This window comes from Anoplopoma fimbria, chromosome 17 (genome assembly GCF_027596085.1).
Source record: "Anoplopoma fimbria isolate UVic2021 breed Golden Eagle Sablefish chromosome 17, Afim_UVic_2022, whole genome shotgun sequence".
Taxonomy (NCBI): Eukaryota; Metazoa; Chordata; class Actinopteri; order Perciformes; family Anoplopomatidae; genus Anoplopoma; species Anoplopoma fimbria.
Genome location: NC_072465.1, coordinates 6689578 through 6707857, shown reverse-complemented (window position 1 = coordinate 6707857; position 18280 = coordinate 6689578). Strand labels below are relative to the sequence as shown.

The 18280-nt window shown below is 40.2% G+C and overlaps 3 protein-coding genes across 3 annotated transcripts; 1 reads left to right on the top strand and 2 right to left on the bottom strand.

The window, feature by feature from the left end:
* Window positions 1-22: 22 nt before the first annotated feature.
* Window positions 23-3214, bottom strand: si:dkey-13a21.4 (uncharacterized protein LOC494576 homolog). Its single transcript, XM_054617863.1, has 5 exons — window positions 3049-3214; window positions 2656-2782; window positions 2326-2544; window positions 1669-1794; window positions 23-1556 (listed from the first exon to the last, which is right to left on the bottom strand). The coding sequence occupies exons 1-5, from the start codon at window positions 3102-3104 to the stop codon at window positions 1470-1472; spliced, it is 615 nt and encodes a 204-aa protein (XP_054473838.1). The 5' UTR covers window positions 3105-3214; the 3' UTR covers window positions 23-1469.
* A 4306-nt stretch (window positions 3215-7520) lies between these two features.
* Window positions 7521-11722, top strand: gata1a (GATA binding protein 1a). Its single transcript, XM_054617859.1, is given in 7 exon segments — window positions 7521-7611; window positions 9193-9427; window positions 9523-9812; window positions 9814-10027; window positions 10506-10651; window positions 10782-10907; window positions 11008-11722. Coding segments are annotated over 6 exon segments (1278 nt in total). The 5' UTR covers window positions 7521-7611; window positions 9193-9213; the 3' UTR covers window positions 11296-11722.
* A 3607-nt stretch (window positions 11723-15329) lies between these two features.
* LOC129105950 (bcl-2-like protein 1) lies at window positions 15330-18208 on the bottom strand. Its single transcript, XM_054617228.1, has 3 exons — window positions 18073-18208; window positions 16741-17397; window positions 15330-15949 (listed from the first exon to the last, which is right to left on the bottom strand). The coding sequence occupies exons 2-3, from the start codon at window positions 17263-17265 to the stop codon at window positions 15809-15811; spliced, it is 666 nt and encodes a 221-aa protein (XP_054473203.1). The 5' UTR covers window positions 17266-17397; window positions 18073-18208; the 3' UTR covers window positions 15330-15808.
* Window positions 18209-18280: the final 72 nt, after the last annotated feature.

The following is an 18280-nucleotide window of genomic DNA, read 5'->3' as shown; positions in this document are numbered from 1 at the left end:
ATGATGCAGAAGATCTTTTGTGTAGTTTATTTTTGTATTTTTTAAGCTTTTTTTTTTTTTTTCTTCTCCTGTGTGTATGTGTATGTCGTGTGCATTTTTAAAAACATCACTTTTTTTAACTGTTGTTCATCCCCATAGTTTGTGTTCGTGGGAAGATCGTGGCTGTGTTGAGGTTGCCACTCTATTTTTAAAAATCTTCATTCAGTTGGTTGTATGTTCTTGTTAACAGATGGTAATGAAAGAGAGAAAGACTTTTGTATTTGTTCCAAGTAGAACCCACAGAGGTTATAGGACTGAAGGGAACTTTGAAGTGGACCCAGGGAGAGGAGAGTTTTTACTTTGTTTACTACTCAATGCTTGTGTTGCTTTGTTTGCCAAACATGGAAATTTCACGGGGTACGAGGAAAACATCAGATCTTTTTCGTACCTTTTCCCCCCAAATATCCTAATCAGTTGTCCTACGCTTTTTATGCTCATGAATGTGGCGTCTCACCCTTTCTTTAATTTTTTTTAGAATGGCAAATTATATTAGTCAACATATTTTCCCCTATCCTATTTGATGTATGTGAATCCATTTAATAAATTTTAATTTTTTTTTTTCCTTCCACGGCTCTGTATTTCAGACTACAGATGGTGTGCAAGCTTACTGTGATGTGCTAACCCATATGTCTTTGAATGGGGATGTCTTGGGGAGAAAGCTTACATAGCCGGAGTGTACTCACTTGTAAATTAGTTCGTTCATAGAGCAAGAATAAAACAAACAAAAAAAAATACATCTTGGCCTTTTATATAATTACCTGTAACAAACTGTTTTTACATGTCCGTCATCTCTTGATTGCCTTTTGTGTCTTTACTTATAAAAGAAACAGATATATATATATATATAAATATATATAGTCTCCCTGATGATTCTAATTTGCTTCTGTCAAGCTGATTCACTGTAGGAGTCCGAATCACTGCTAGTTTCATTATGAGAAGTTGTACAGGGAGGAAGTTTTTCTGACCGGACATGAGTGTATATCTACTTTGTAAGGACGGATTCAGTTGTGATGGTAACGGCCAGGAAGATCAGAGCCAAGGTTTTCGCCCGCTGCCTTTTTCTCCGGCTGGCGCCTTGGTTTCCGTTTGTGGTTTCTCCCGATTTCTTACTAGAAATGAACGTTCTCTTCATATGCATTCATCATTTTTGTGTGTGTCAGTGTGTCTGTTGAACAAAACTAGACATGCATGCAAAAGCAGTGTATTTTAGTAGTGATGCCTTAAGTTAGACCATAAGCTGAAGGTTCTCAAAAAAAAGAAAAAAACATTTAATGAGTTTGTTCCTCTCTCCATGTGGTATACAATTGTGTCCTTTCCTTCCACAGTACCTTTGCTGGGTCACTATTTTTGCACCCTCGTTAGATAGGTCATCATCAGCAGTGCCGAGGTCTCTCTGAACTTTCCCTCCCACACTGGGACGAGTGCTGCTCTCAGCACTCACAGGTGTTGCGAGTTTCTCTCGGCTGTTTGCAGGTTATCTGGAAATGTCCTGTATTTTCCAATGTGTGTTTTTTGTACTGTAGGGAGTAATGTATCTTTTATCATCAAAAAATAAACATGTTAAACATAAAAAGAGATGCTGCATCTTTCTTCTTTTTCGCCACAAAGACTTTTAAAAAAAAAAATCACCTGTTGTAAGCCGCTCCGGGCGGCTCTCAGGAACGGCTTTTCCACATCCATGTCCTCTTTAGCGCTTCCTTCAAAGTATTCTGCTCCTATTTCCTCACACCACTGCCGGGCCTTCCTGCCAGACACCTGCAGAGACAGAGTCATTGTGCAAACATCAAAAAGAGCTGTTGTGACAGAACATAAAATGGAACAAAAATATGAAGTCACAAATATTTATAACAAAGATGTAATGTGATATCCAGCAGTTGAAAGTAATGAATCCCCCCCATGTACGTTTTCAAATACATTCTAAAAGCCAAATGTTACACTGTTATGGAACAGCTCACAGTTAGTGAAATGTGCTTCGTACTTTGTTTGTAATGGAACTGTTATAAGAAGAAAAGGCGACTGTGGCTGAGCAACCCTTGAGTTATTTAGAATTTATTATTTTCTAAATGATGATTACCTTAAAAATACATTGGCCATGACTTGGTCTGCAACATTACTTTCATTATTGATCAATCTTGCCAACTATACCTCAATTAATCAGTCAGGAAAATGCCTGTTTTTTGTTTTTTCTATACTATTTCTCATATCAACTTTCAATATACACCTGTTGTCACCTTGTTTCTTTTCACTATTTCACATCTCTTTAATACTTTAAACCCATTAACTGACCTCCCGGTTGCTCAGGTCAGTCTTGTTGCCCAGCACAATGAAGGGGAAGTGTTCTGGGTCCTGAGGCTCGCCCTGGATCAGGAACTCCCTCCTCCACTCCTCCAGGGCAGAGAAACTAGTCGTGGATGTGACATCAAACACCAGCATGCAGCAGTGGGCTCCTCTGTACAGAGGTGTACCCAGAGACTGGAACCTCTCCGTGCCCGCTGTGTCCCATATCTGAGGGGAAGATTATCACTCATCTTAATAATATAAACAGGCTATTAATGTTCCTGCGTGGAAGTGGGATTGTGTTTCACTGTGGCTGGACAGGTGGACAGAATGAGCTACCTGCATGTTGACCGTGTCCCCATCTATGTGGACCGTTTTGGGGAGGAAGTCGGTCCCTATCGTGGACCGGTACATGTTGGTGAAGCGGTGATTCACGTATCTGTTCATGAAGGAGGATTTCCCCACCCTGTGTAAACACACGCTCATTAAGTAAAGGTATAACACACTCAAAATCTCTCCCTAATCCAGAGACATATAGGCATATAGTTATTCACTTTTGTATCTATCCCCACTGGTATATAATAAGTTTTGAAGAAATCTATTAGGCTTTGCTCCTCCGTTTTACATTTAATTGCGGGGTAAATGAAAGTGAAACTACTGTCACAGGAGCAGAAAATCTAAACTTTACAACAGGGGATATGAGATTTGGAAAAAGAAGCATGTCGACGTTACCCGGAGCTTCCTATGAGGATTATTTTCAGTGAAACCGGACTTGTTCTGTCGTTCATGGTCACGACTTTTCAGGTTTGCTTCCAACGGAGCTTCAGCTGCTGCTGCCTTCAAGTCCCCCTCGGAATTTAGCCACTGTTCATGACATGTCAGTTCAGTTTCAGTATTTCATACAGCACTCGAAGGCACCATAAAGCAGCTGCTTTGTCTGGTTGGCACATCGCTGAACTCTGTCCTGTCCTGAGTCAAAACCCAAAGCCACAACGGGAATACAAGTTGAAATAGGCTGGAAACAAAACATTATACTCCCATAATGCAAAAACATAAATATCGATTTTTTTTTCTGCTCTCATCTTTTGGGTCTGTTTGACTATGTTTTGCAATGTATATTAAATAAATAAAACCACAACAAATATATTAACTTAATACTTTTCAGAGAGGCAGTTATATAAAATATTCTAGTGTGCATTTATAAAATAGACCTACTTGATTCTGAAGAAAAATGGGCAGCATCTGGTCTATACATTTAACATCACTGTAAAGCAGTCGATTTTAATAAAAATCAATTACTGTAATCTACTGTAGATTATATTTGATAATTTGTTAATACGCCACGAGGGGGCAGTATAGGCCTCAGGTGATTTGGCTTTCTTACAGGATTTGCTTTCTTTTGGAGCCGTGGAGGTGGTGTCATCTATAGCACAACGTGTTAAAAAGAATAAAATTGTTTTTCATCTGCTTTTTCAACTTAATGGGTAGCTTTTTTTTTTTAATGCTTAGAAATACACAAGATTTGAAGTAAAAATACAGAAAAGCCACCATAGAAGAAGGGAACAAGTTCAAATACTCATATTTACTCACATTTTGCATTATGATTTTTTTCAGCTTTTCCTCTAAATATGTAATTAATTAGACGTTTCAATTATCTGAATTTAATAAAATACTTTTAACTTTCTTTAAAATCTTTATTATTACAGCACACAAATATCATAATACAACTTTAGACTATATATGAAAATTGTATATGTTTAACAATTACATATACCACCCAATAAATCCTATAGAAATATAAAACCAACCTAATACAGTAGTATAAAGTATATGAAACTGTCAAACAATGTGAAATTACATGACTTTAACGACCTAAAAATTACTTAATGTTAAATAAAAGGGAATAAAACATGATGTTAGGATGCTAAAATAATGCCATGAAGTAAAGTTAGATTACTATTGACATGGAAATAAAGAAATATTTAGATTAGACATAACAGAACATGTAGGTGGGTGAGAAAAGTATGGAAAATGAAAACAAAACACTCAAGTTTAACAAGAAAAACAAATTACTAAAATAACAGTAAAAAAAGAGAGGAAGGTACTTGCAGTTACATACATTGAGGTAATGGTTACATGCTTGTGCATATGGTGTCCTGTAGACCGTCAGATGTGCAGCAGAACACTGAGATTACACAAAATCAGCAATATAAAAAGCTGTGACATCTCAGTGAGTGGCACTAGAGGGCCAAGCTTTGGCCACTCAGCCATATCATTTTATTAGTCATAGCAGGAGACACACACTCACAACACACTGCCCGATGCATGAAACATCACGTGAAGGAAAAAACACATGAATTTGTTTTTAGATGACTAAAAATGTGAGTAACTGGTGAGGTAAAGGGGGTAAAACTAAAGAGGGAGAGAACAGTGTGTGTGTGTGTGTGTGTGTGTGTGTGTGTGTGTGTGTGTGTGTGTGTGTGTGTGTGTGTGTGTGTGTGTGTGTGTGTGTGTGTGTGTGTGTGTGTGTGTGTGAAAGAGAGAGAGAGCTCTCCTGGGTATGTCTCTGCAGCTCTGCGTGGCAGAGATAAGACCACCGCCTACACAGAAGCCTGGTTCTTGGGAATTAGAAAGCGTTCCCCAAAGTCCACCAGTGACACACAACACCATCCGTCAACCAGCTACAACCTACAAACTGTCCAACAAGATGCTCCGGTGTCAGTTCAAACTGCTTCTGTCGAGATACCGTCAACAAGAGCGGGCATGTTGTGTGTGTGTGTGTGTGTGTGTGTGTGTGTGTGTGTGCTATGCATGTGGATATGCTATGGTGGATATGCAGGTTTATGAGTAACATGACACGACCACAAACATGCTGCAATGTCCTCTGTGTGTGTGTTTGCGTGTGTTGTGTGTGTGTGTGTGTGTGTGTGTGTGTGTGTGTGTGTGTGTGTGTGTGTGTGTGTGTGTGTGTCCGTGCTGCTGTATGACAGAGAGCGGCGCGGGCCTGTAATTCCTGGCCTCCTCCTTTCATCTTGATAACCTCTTATCAGAGCAGAGCAGCCCGCTCACACGGCGGCAGCAGCCACATCCCTGCCCAGCTGTCCACGCTGCCTCAGGGACCTCATTTCACTCTTTCTCTCATGTAATGTCACTCTCATTCACACAGACTGGTGTGCTCTTTCAAGTTCACTCTGTTTGTATGTTATTGTCTTGGGCAGAGAGACAAGTGCATGAAAGCAAGCGAAAAAAGGGGGATAAAGTTGAGAAGATAACACAATAAATTAGCATCAGCAATCATCTTTCCATATGTTTTCAGTATCCTGTTCATGCATGCACTGGGTGAGAGGAAGGGCATGGTTCACACCTAAGGCAACTTAGAGTTTTCAATTCCCCCTACCTGCATACTTGAACACAGGGCCTTCTTGCTGAGGCAGCAGGGTCAACCACAAGCTTACATCCATAAACCAGCCTGATACATAAACATTTAGGTCTATCTATAGGCAAAATGTCTAAAATATCATTTTAAAGAACTGCACTACAGCAGCCTCCTTTCAATAATGCGGTAAATACATCACTCAGAGTTGATAAAATAAATTTTCCCCTGTTACATTTAAACTTTCAGTGGTCTATGCCCTCTTTAAAGGGAATTCAAATTAAATAGAATAATAATAAATTGCTCACAAAGGAGGTGAAGAACAGGGCTGTACCCACAATTTAAAAAAATAGGAATACTTTTGATTTAATTAGAAAAATCATTAATTCGTCAATTATGCTATTTGACATGTCTTAAAACTAAACAAAATTACATAATTCTTTCCAAATACTGCAAACGATGCACCATGATAACCATATGCCCTCAAAAATGTTATGATTATATGAGAGCACACATGGATTTGTCACAAGCAACCTACATTTCACAACCTAAGCTGATGTTGTCAGAGATCATTAGTGGACTACTTTCACACCTGATTACCTCTAAAACATGTATCACTTTTCTAAATCCTCCAGATGCCCAGATGAAGAGGATATTTCTGTACCTCTCTGTATTTTCTGAAACCTGTCTGGTCAAATATTCTGTGCAGTTGTTTTGAACCCTTTCTGATCTTTACTATATTCTGAGGTTTGTTTCTGTTAGCGCAGCAGGAGACTTCCATGCCAAGCAACTGCAGACAGGGGGAAAAGTTTCGGGAAATAGGTGGCTCATTACAATTTTGTGCCACAGTTACCCATATTGATTTGCATCTGACCTAACTGATGCAGTTCATCAGCTCCTCACAACGTCATGAGGATATAATTTCAATTTAACCGCTGCAGGTTCCTTAATTGGTGGAAAATGGCCTAGTGTTAGAAATTAATAAAGAACTCAATATTTCCCAACTGTATTTTCTCCCCTGATTTCCCTGAAAACTGTAAATGAACAAAGAGAGAGGAAAGTTGGGGAGCTGCTTTGACTACCAAATGACCGGGACAGCGTCAGGCTTGTGCGCAGCCAGGCCATGTCCAGACCATATCTCTCCCCCATGATTGCAGCTCCTCTCCTGATTTGCATTACTGTGTTCCACTCTAAGCTTTTGCCAGACCACAAAGAAATTGAGTCTTTGCATTTTATATTTTCTTTGTTCAAATGTCGGTCGACACTTTTCCATGTGGGCCCGTTCTTATCAGGGGCTGTATGCACATTTCATCAACAGACAAAAAGCACTCACCCTGCACGCTCACTGCTCCGCATAGAGTAGCTGTATGATGTCCTCTGTTTTACACTGATGTGTGCATATCTGTGCAAACATGAAATCTTAGAAATATAAGTACAGTATACACTCTAATATTTCTATCTATCAGCTACACCTAATTGTTTGATAATGGCCATATATGCTTTTCAGTGTATAAATCATCAGATACAAACATGTTATCAGTAGACTACCAGCACACACAGCCATAAAGAAAGAGCAGAGGAAGCAATATTTAAAGCAGTCACCTTAACCCTTCATATCAAAAGCAGTTGAAAAGGGAAAAAACATTTTTAAGATGAATTACACAGTTACAATTGATTTTACTTTTAGAGTTTAAAATATGTAATATCTGCCCTCATATTTTTTTTCTTCTCTGTGTACAAAAGAGGTGTGTCTTTCAAAAAGTTGTCCCCAACCCCTCCCTCTTAGCCCTGAACTTTGCTGCTTGTACGAGAAGTTAGTCTTGTAGCCAGCAGTTTTATAGTGACATAGACAGTCCACCTGGCTCCATACATTAATCCCCTGAGTCCTCCTCTCACCGAGCTCATCTGTCACATCCATTCAGGTAGGTGACCCCTCGGCTCTTTGTCTCCTCTTGGTCCTTATTTTTTAAGTAGACACCAGAATATAATATAATATATATTGATTGAGTAAAGAATATCCGTCTTATGAAAGCACAGTTATGCATTTGAAACTTTCACTGGTGAGGTTTCACCTCAGGCCATTTATTGCTTGGTGTGACTTGTAGAGATGTGAGGACTTTGCTTTGGGGTGACGGAGACAAATGTTTTCTAACTTCTTGCTTTTTTGTTCATACTATCATTATTATTAATATTTATCGATTTTTATTAGAGGTTCTTTCTTCAATTTATCACCATGGGTCTGTGTAACTTAGTGATAAAATAAATTTTGACCAATCATCATCATGATGATCATGCTTTTAGATCACTTGGGATTAAATTAATTTATATACAATTTAATATTTCATCCTATTTATGGCATATACGTTTAAATAAATAACCATTGATCTTTTCAATTAGGACGATAATTAAACGTCAAGTTAATAAGCCATGGTTATATGGGAAACGCTGGTTTACATTAAAATGAATAAATCCAATGTGATGATAGAATTATATTATTGTTCATCACTGTATTTCTCAGTACAATCTACAAGTTTGATGGTCCCTCCACAAACATGCTGTCTCACTCTTCCGTTTTCTTACATTTCTCACATCTAGTCTAACAGATTTCTATGAATCAGATGAGAATAGTTTTGTGTTGTATCAGTGGAGCTGGATAAATTTAGCATTATAATAATGCTGTCTATTAGATATTCTCAGACTTTATCAGACACTATCAGCCTCTTCTCTTTCCTCTTCTCTTTCCTCTAAAGATATGGAGCAAGAGTGGCTTTGGCTGTTTTTGCAGCCCTCATAATATTACTATGACATTCTGTGCTTTTATTATATTTTTTCAGTTTCATCGGTTTTACAAGCAGTCTCTTTTTCTTTAAAAATGGTTGTTTCCTCTCAAGGACTTAAAATTGTATCATGAGTTATTCACCAGCACGGACTAATTAACCCACAAGAGCATCCCTCACAAATTGAGAAGTCTGGTGTGAAAATGTCACATAGTCTTTTAAGCAGTGTGACAGGGGTTGCTCCGAATAATTTCCCTTAGAAAACAACTTTTTTTTGTGGTTTTAGTGTTGTGATGTTTGTCCACCCTGTATAGGACGTCCCTGAGGGCATGTCTTTTGCATTCTTCTAACTGGCACACCTACTGTAGAAAGGCCACTGAGCAACCGTTTGGTCACTGGCTGCATCACTACATTTATAGACCAAGATATTTTTAGTTTGTACTTTCAGCTTCACAGTCAAATGAGGATCCTAGAAAAGGAAGTTTGAAGAAGCCTGCTGTCGAGAGATCGCGTCCCTGATAACTTCAAGTTAGATTGGTTGATTTGAAGTGAAGAGTGTGGTGATAATGTATCCTAAATCAAAACAGTAAATCAGACACAGTTATCGTGGCAAAAACTAGAAAATCAGATTTCAGCTTTTGAAAGATAATCCTGACAGGTTGCGTTTTGCAGTAGTCTCAAAGTGCTGTAGATTTCTCACACGCCTATACTATGGTGGTGCTGCAGGTTGTGGTGTGATCTGTCAGCATGGAGGATTCGTCAGAGCAGTCTCACTGGGTATCTCCGGCTCTGCTGAGCTCAGATCCTCTGGCCGGTTTCTCCTCTGAGCCCGGCCTTCTGCCTCCAGGAGAAGAGGGGGAGGCCTTCTTCTCAGGCCAGGACACCGACTACACCAGCCTGCCCTCCTTCTTCTCCAACCCAAGCCACAGCCGAGCGCCACCCACCTACAGACACAGCTCGGGTCAGTGCTCCCACCCATGTGTCCCCCATCAAATCTTCTCCTCCACCCTCCAAATCATGATCTGACTTCCATCTCTTCTGTCCCGCTTTCCAAAGTTCGACAGGTGTTCACCTCACCCAGCCTCCTCAGCAACCTCCAGCTGCTAGACGGGCCGGGCAGCCACTCCCTGAGCTCGGCCTACAACCACTCGGCCTCCACCTGGAGCAGCGGCCCCCTCACCAAGACCCCGCTGCACTCGCACACCCCGACCTCCCTCTACACCTCCTGCATCACCCCCTCCTTCACCACCTCCAGAGAAGGGTACTTGTCTCCGAGCAGAGATGGCAGGGAGAGCCCCCGGCTTCAGGAGGCCCTGAAGGCAGAGCGCCTGAGCCCGATGGGGGTTGGGGGCCAGCAGCAGTTTCCTGAATCTGACTCCGGCTGCTGGGAGTGTGTACGCTCCGTCGTCACACTCCCACCCACACCTGCTGAGCCCCTACAGCTCGTACATGACAGGTCAACAGGAGTACAACTCTGCTGCGCTCTACTCCAGTCCCGGAGCATGGATCAACCCATCATACTCCCCTAAAGTCCGCAATAAGATGAGGATATCCACTCCAGGTGAGAAGATTTGGCGTTTCCTCTGATTTCAGATCAGTTTATAATCTAAAAATAAAGACGTTTAAGATTGAAACTTAATTTTCAAGGGTTAGGGTTAGGGTTAGGTTTGAAAAAACAATCTCACCAGGAGGTCCATTTAGTGGTTTCAATCATATTACATGACTTTCCTCAGATGATGGAGTTGTCCAGTTGCCATGATCCATTTGCTTTCAGTCTTTCAAACCCAACCTTTAAACATGGGCAAGAAGTCCTTAAAGTGCTCATAAAAATGTTCATTTGAACAGAGGCATGACAACTGGGCATATCCCTCTTTACTGTATTAGTCAATCGGGGACCTTTGTACACGAAGACAGAATCTGTTTACAATTATTGCCTGATTAATTTCAAGAAGGATCTGTCTCTTTAATGTACATGCATAATTTTGTGATAAAGCCTTTATGTACTACATAAAACAGTAATAACTTTTGCATTTGAACAGAGGCCAGAGAGTGTGTTAACTGTGGAGCCACAGCTACCCCTCTGTGGCGTCGGGACGGTACAGGCCACTACCTGTGTAACGCCTGTGGACTGTACCACAAGATGAACGGCCAAAACAGACCGCTGATCCGGCCCAAGAAGAGACTGGTATGACCCACTGAGATGTACACCAACAAACCTTACTGGACGGACACAATGTTGCAAAATATTCAACGAATACTGAATAATTGCCGAAGCAGTTTAAAAACTAAGATTTTTTTAATTTTCTTTGTTTCAGATTGTCAGCAAGCGGGCAGGCACACTCTGCGCCAACTGTCACACCAGCACAACAACACTGTGGAGGCGCAACGCCAACGGAGAGCCTGTGTGTAACGCCTGCGGACTCTACTTCAAACTGCATAATGTGAGTCAGTCATTTAAAACTCCTATTTATATTATTTTAAACAAATACACAACTTAAGTCTGCTTATAAATAGAAACTCTGATTTAATTCTTGTTCCCAGGTCAACCGGCCCCTCGCCATGAAGAAGGACAGCATTCAAACGCGCAACAGAAAAGTGTCCAACAAGAACAAGAAGAGCAAGAAGGCCGCCATGTTTGAGCCGTACTCGGATATGACTCAGCAACCCTCCATGGACGACAACTGCGGGCCCTTCTCCCTCGGCCCCGGGTCCCTCCTCACCTACAGCCACCAGCCGCACCTCATCCAATCGCCAACACCCCTGCATCCCTCCGCCTCCTTCCAATACACACACCACCTCAACACTGGCATGATGCCCACGCTGGTGTGAAAAAGGCCCCAGTGTACATTTAGGAATCAGCAGCACGCTTGCTTGCCAGTTATTTGTGTGAATTTGTACATATGCCTTTCTACATTGGATGACTGAAGTTTTCTGTTTATTTTCACTGTATTTTAGTAGATATTATCTGATCAAGTAGGTTATGTTTGAAGTCAGATAAAATCACTCTACTGAGGTTGCTGCACATGTGAACACACTGATGAGGGAATTGTGAATAGAAACACAAAGTCTCCTCTCTATTAATCATGATGTGAAATTGTACTTTGGTTTTGTTACAGTCTGTTTTGTATTTGCAAAATATCACTATATCAAAAAATCTAAAGAGGAAATAATAAAAATGTCTGATGGAGTTATGACGGCTTTTGTATTTGATATCATTGGAACTCCCAGTTCATCGGTTCAGTTCAGTGAGCTGACCGCAGTAAAGCCTCCTGTGTGCGGTTATTGTGCTCCCCTGCTCAGGTACAATGGTGTCTTTGTACAGGCAGCGCTCAGCTTTGACAGTGTCATTGTACACCACGACTATGCAAATGATCCATTCTGCAGAAGTGTCAAACATTTAACTAAAGTGCAACGCTTACGCCTGGTCTGAGTTTTATATTTAGACAAGCAAAGCCAGTTGATGAGCAACTGGGCTTCAGGTTCAAACACAAGGTCATTTTTGTATTCTTTTTACAACTCATCATTGTTTGTTTTTCATGTGTAAGATTACCACTCTCATGCTTGAAAAAGATCAGAGGCTACAGAGACCTTTTTTAGTAATAATGAGTTAAGATATATTTCATGACATCACAGCTGCAGTTGATGTGTTCCTAAAGAGGCCAAAGATAAAGGTGATGACTCAAAGCATCTCACATAAAAAGGTTGACATCACATTAAAGGTTGATTATCACTGATGCTTAAACATGTGAAGATATTTAAAAGTTGGAGATGAAACTTGATATACAGCTGGGAGGTTTAATCTGCAACAATGTAGATTTTCTATGAGCTGATAATGTTTTGTTTGAAAGAAAAAAATGTATAGTGTCGAGTTAATAATTAAATATATATATGGTAAAAATGTAGCAAAGTAGCAGTAAAATGGAAGTACCCAACTGAAGTAATTCCCACCACTGTTAATGAGTACAATACTAAAAACGGACTTTCTCAGAATATGTCTTACGTTATAACGCAGTTTCTATATAGATGTCAGTAGTACTTTAGTTGTATAGAGCAGACATGTCCTTTTCTACTGTGATTGTTTATGTCCAGGTAATCCCTCTCAATGAACCAGAGATAACAGTTGCATACTGAAACTCAAACTGGGACCTTGTCTTAGTAACTGATTAGATTGGACTACGTATGCAGTGGATGCTCTTTGACAGGATTTTGCTGTAAAGACAACTGAAAAGGAAGAAAGAGACGTGTTCAGTATGTTGTAATATTCCCCTTAATGCCATTTCCTAAGTAATGGCATTGGATTTCATGTGCCGGTGGTATATATGTGCAGTCTATCTCTCCATGCAGCGCTGCAGGGCTGGGGTTGCTCACTCAGGACTGGGAGATGACTGATAGGTTATCACTGAGGCCACAGACCCCAAAACCATCCACCTGCTGCTGGCACCGCCACTCTAACACTCCCTGTCAGTTAGTCAGTGAGGGGCACCGTGTACTCTTTACATATTATGACACCAGAGAGAGTTCAGATAAATCATTGGTGTCATTTGAAGGCACAAGAAGGACTGCTGTGGGTAGATTAATTTAAAAAAACCAAAATACTTTATTGTTTTAAGTTTGAAGGAAGACAAACCTAAAAAGAAAACATTACCACGAACTCTTTGTTGTTCCATCATTTCAAAATCAATGTGTCATACTTAGGTGAAATGCACACAGTCAGGTTTCATAATCTGTGGGGACAAAAAGAACGCTTCCCTTGAGACAAAAAAAATGATCTCACACTTCGCTGAGTGTGTTTTCACAGCCGATTTGTACGCGCTTCACTGCAGACATCTAGGAGAAATAAGACTTTCATTTATGCACGGCCCTGAGGCCATCTGGGCATGCCACGCACTCATGACACAACATAACACACACACACACACACACACACACACACACACACACACACACACACACACACACACACACACACACACACACACACACACACACACACACACACACACACACACACAGTCACTCCTATCAGTGTTTTGGTGATAAACCAACTTTGCGGCACATTTTGATTATTAGCATTTTGCTAAGTTACTTATCAAACACCTGAGTAGAACAAAACTATTAAAACAGGTGATATCTTCTTCTTGATGCGGCTTAATTTCATTAGCCGTCAACCGTTACTATTATGAACTCCCCTGATTCCCCCAGGACCTTGATGGTGGGAACTAAATGTATTATTGCCCTGTTAAGTAACAGGGTGAAACCAGGGGTTTTCTATTTGAGTCAACATTTACCCTAAATCACATTAAAGCAGAGAAAACAACATTGTTACCCTCCTCAAACATTATCCGAATTAGTAAAACAATCACAAGACAAGTAATAAAGTACAAAAAAAAAAGGCATTAAATTTACTGTTTCCGTCTGCTGTTTATCTGCAGTTTTTGGCCGCCAGCTCTGCTCTGAGGGAAATGGCAACAAATGATGGGGATAGATTAGCAACCACAGGCCTGCTCAAGTTCACTCAAAAGGCCATCCGTTGGTGGCATTCTCTCTCTTCTGCTCCCTCAGTGTTTGTCTCTTTTCCCATTCAGCCTGTTTTATCCTGCAGAGTTGTACAAAGTCCTTAGTTGTAGTGGAAACTGTTATGATGACAGGGAGGGAAGTTTTTTTTTATAATGAGTTGTTTAATCTTTGACACTATGGGAGACTCTATGAAATAGAGATTATAACAATCTTCTGTCAAATGTATATCTTGATTGTGTGGAAATTCCAACAACAGCTTTCCTGAAGGAGAAGACAGGTGCATTTTGGACTAATAGAACACATATCAGCACTTCACAGTTATATCTACAGCCAGTAATAAATTAAAACTTAATGCAAGTACCACAGCCTGATGTACAGCACACTTCCTCTGAAACGAAGTGGTACACGTGCACCCCCTAGAGGTAAGAAGGCATCACTGCAGCTCCAGTTTTTCTCCAACTGACAGGATGTAAAACTCTACACACTGCAGTAAAGAGATAACACACATTTATTCGTGTATAGCTCATATTGTCATGTAAATAGCTGGTGCATATTATGATGAATATGAATGGAGAAAGGCTCTATATGACACCAAGATAATTGAATCAAGAATATGAAATAAAATCTTTCCTGTAAACTGAGAGTCTGTAAATTTGGACATATTTTGGGAATAGCTTATTGTAATGTCTCGACATACATGTTTGTTAAAAGTAAGAATATGAGTTGAGTTTATCTGGTTGAAGACAAGTTAAATGCATTCCAATCATGTACTACATTTTGATGTATCCTTTCATGTTAATATTTGGGTTATTTTGATATAGATGTTGTGCTATACTTGATATTTATTCAATGTATTCACTGATGGGTAAATCAGCATATTGGTAAACATTGTATATGGGCTTGTCACATTACATGTTCAAAAATTAGACATTATAAATTTCTGGTTTGGAGTCAGTTTGCAGACATTAATCTTTTCATCTATGCTGAATATGAATTGATCCAGGAGAAAAGAAAAAGTATTATTTTAGCCTGATGATAAAATTGAGTTGCCATTTTGTTGCACTTCATTCTAAAAAATTTAATCGCAGACTAAATTTAAGATGCAAGCAGAGATTCAGAGGTCTGGAACCAGGCTAGTGCGTTACTTTATGTAATAAATAAGACATTTTAACAGGAACATATTACAGAGCTAAGGGAGTCCTATGGGGGATCATTTTTGGGCATTTACAGTTTTTTGGACTCAGAGTTGAGCTTGATCAAACACTGTAGATGTATGTGTATTTTGACACTTAAGAGTCTATAAAAAAACCAGAATGAAGACACAAGAAAAACATAAATATATTTATTTTTTGAAGCATGCCTAAAACTCCAGTACAGCCAACAAAAGGAGCTGAGCATTACACAGTGAAAAGGAAGTATAACATATATTCTGTCTGTCAGTTTGTAAGTAATAAAAATTGGTCCTTGGATAACGCACAAAGCAACAAAAAAATTTGCAGTCTCATCAAACCAGCTGAATCTGTTCGACTGTCTCTTAGCTTATCAGGTTCATTTATAGCACTTCCAGTCAGGAGAATAACACCCTTTAACATATCAAAATCTGCTGAGTGTTAAAAAAAAAAAAGACAGAGGATAAAGCGGGCTGAGAAGTGTAACAGCTCACCAAGCTACATATTTATGGATGCGCTCACAAACTGCTTTAGCCAATCCACATTCTGTCAGTGCACAAGCAGACTGGGCTTTTTGTAAACATCAACTATTTAGTTTTACTTTTGTTGGCGTAGCATTACACAGGGTGTGCCGTGGTGAGCAGGACGCAGCTTCTTCACTGTTTCTTGGCAATGACCATACTGACTAGCACTCCCATTAGCAGCGCCACTCCGACTAGCAGCCATCTTCTCAGAGACTCCTGAGATCCGCTCGCCTCTGCAGCGCTGTCTCGCCCAAAAATCTCAGCAAAACAGTCCTGGAATCAAAAATGGATATATTGTTATTGGAAAAAATTTAAGTTTCTACCCATCCACATTAAATGAAATCTTTATTTTTTTCAAATATGAAAGTGGTTACCTACAAACCTGCAATATGTCAGCTAAACATTTAGCACACATGCATGTTTGTCTTCAGTGCATCTTGGTCAATTGATTTTTATTTACTTTAAGGTATGACTGTATTTACAGTTTATGCATATCTATTTCTGTTTGTATATACAGTATGCACATATGTATTTTAATTATTTTTTATTTTTCACCTACCATTTTTGGTTTGTAATCTAAGGTATTGTTACTGCTATATAGACAATGAGAAACTAAAAATGTTCACAAAAAATTAATTGTTGAAATGAAAACTACAAATTATGGTTTCAGTGGAACAAAACGAGATCTCTAACAAAAAAACACAAATCTTTTGTAATTGTTAATATCAACACTTCAGTGCCTTTTAAAAGCTGTGAAAAATGATTTAATCAATAATATAACTCAAGCATGAGTAAACGGATCAACAGCAGAAAAGTGCACAATGCAGCAGGAGTAGTTTGAGGCCATTACTCTGAGTAGCCTTGAAAGTAATTTGCAACTGCTGTGACTCCATGCTGACTGCAGCTGCTGTCCCCCATGAAAATCAAGCTACAACCTTTCAGAGCCACCTTAAGGCCCTGAGGCAGTGGGAATCAGTACAGTCATAAAGGTTTGTCTTTCAAATTGACACAGTAACAGTGCCTTAAATGAAGCTGCATGTTAAGTTCATCCCAGGTCGACTCACCCATCCTCCCTGGCTCTGGATCCATGCACTGATGTGCTCATCAAGGTACAAGGTCATCCAGTCTGCGATGCGGGAAACCAGCTCGCTCATATCCTTCTCTATGCATTCCAAACACAGCACACCGCCAAAGGCAAACAGGCCCACTACACGCCCCCAGTTGACTCCATCTTTGAACACCTCGTCCATCACGCTCTTAAAGCTGTGGTAGGCTGTGTCAGGAGTGATGTCTACCTGCGAGGAAAGGTCACTGAACGCTTGTGTGAAGAGCAGTTCAAACTCATCGGCTGAGTCCCGGAGAGCTGCCTTTACAGCCTCTATGTCACCACACGGGGGCGATGACATCCCCGGCTGGCCGCCCCCATTTCTGCTGTTGACCAGCAGGCCGTTACTGGAAGCTGAGTTGGCCTTGTTTCCCTCCGTCCTTCCTCCAGCATCCTCTGGCCTCAGCAGAGAGGTTGGGTAGTTCTTCTGAGACAGCTTGTAGCTTATAAAGAACTCCACCAGCTCTCTGTTAATGTTCGACATTATTTCCACAAAGTGAACCTCCAACACACAGCCGGTCTAATATGACCCCATGTTTTCTCCTGCCATTCCTCTCAGTCTGTCAGCTGTCACATTAGAGCTTCTTCTCCTTATGTTGCAGCTAGCAATAGCAGCCTGGAAGCATACGGGAATGAGAAAAAGCTTTGATTAATATCTGTAAGCAAACATTTGCATGTGTTTTAGCATCCATTGGATTCAATTAATTGATGTACATGAACATCTTTTAGGAAACTCTGAAAACTTGCTGGAGTTGTGTCATCCATCACAAAAACATCAAGTCTGTCACATTATCATTGATGGGCAATGCAGTTTAATTGCAGATTGATTTGTAATATATCCACTCTATGAGCACACAATGATACTGTATAAAATGTTCACTGCTCGTTTCGGCATTCTGCTGATATATTTTACTACAAGAGTTTAGACATAACTGAAAACTGATGGATAACTGTAATGGCAAGAAAAATACAACCTACTATCTAATACTGCTGTAAACATTTAAAAATAATCGCGAGCTAACACACATTAGCTAAATAGCAGCCTTACAAGCTCACTATTGCGAAATCGATTAGCATTAAATGATTACAATGTATATGAAGTGCGTCTAATGTTAGATGCCAACCTGCCCCCGCTGACAGCTCTGCCTACAAGTCACGTAGTACTACCAGTTTTAGCTTTATGTGCTAACTAGCTGTTTATAAACAGGCCATAGGAAAACGCATCCAAGCCGACTACAAGCTACAACCATGGGACGTATATGAGGTTATCATCGTTGACAGTTATACTTACAACTGCTAATATGATGTTTTCCCTTTCAGAGTGCAGCTATGGAGTTACTAAAAGCTGTAGTTGTGAATGCAGACACAATATGGACATTTTTGCAGCTGCAGACTCTGTGGCCTGGACTCTGATGCACGCTGGCGGTTGGCCAATTCCGCTACTGTACAAGCTTAAGTCCCGCCTCCTCCTGCCGCTGCACCAATCAACGCTGCGACGG

Excerpts from the sequence above, each read along its gene's own strand:
- si:dkey-13a21.4 (XM_054617863.1), bottom strand. The coding sequence starts at position 3,104 with ATGAACGACAGAACAAGTCCGGTTTCACTGAAAATAATCCTCATAGGA. Across the intron at positions 1,795-2,325 it reads CTGACCTGAGCAACCGGGAG|GTGTCTGGCAGGAAGGCCCG; the intron begins GTCAGTTAATGG and ends CTGTCTCTGCAG. Across the intron at positions 1,557-1,668 it reads CCCGGAGCGGCTTACAACAG|TACAAAAAACACACATTGGA; the intron begins GTGATTTTTTTT and ends TACTCCCTACAG.
- LOC129105950 (XM_054617228.1), bottom strand. The coding sequence starts at position 17,265 with ATGTCGAACATTAACAGAGAGCTGGTGGAGTTCTTTATAAGCTACAAG. Across the intron at positions 15,950-16,740 it reads TCCAGAGCCAGGGAGGATGG|GACTGTTTTGCTGAGATTTT; the intron begins GTGAGTCGACCT and ends TTTTGATTCCAG.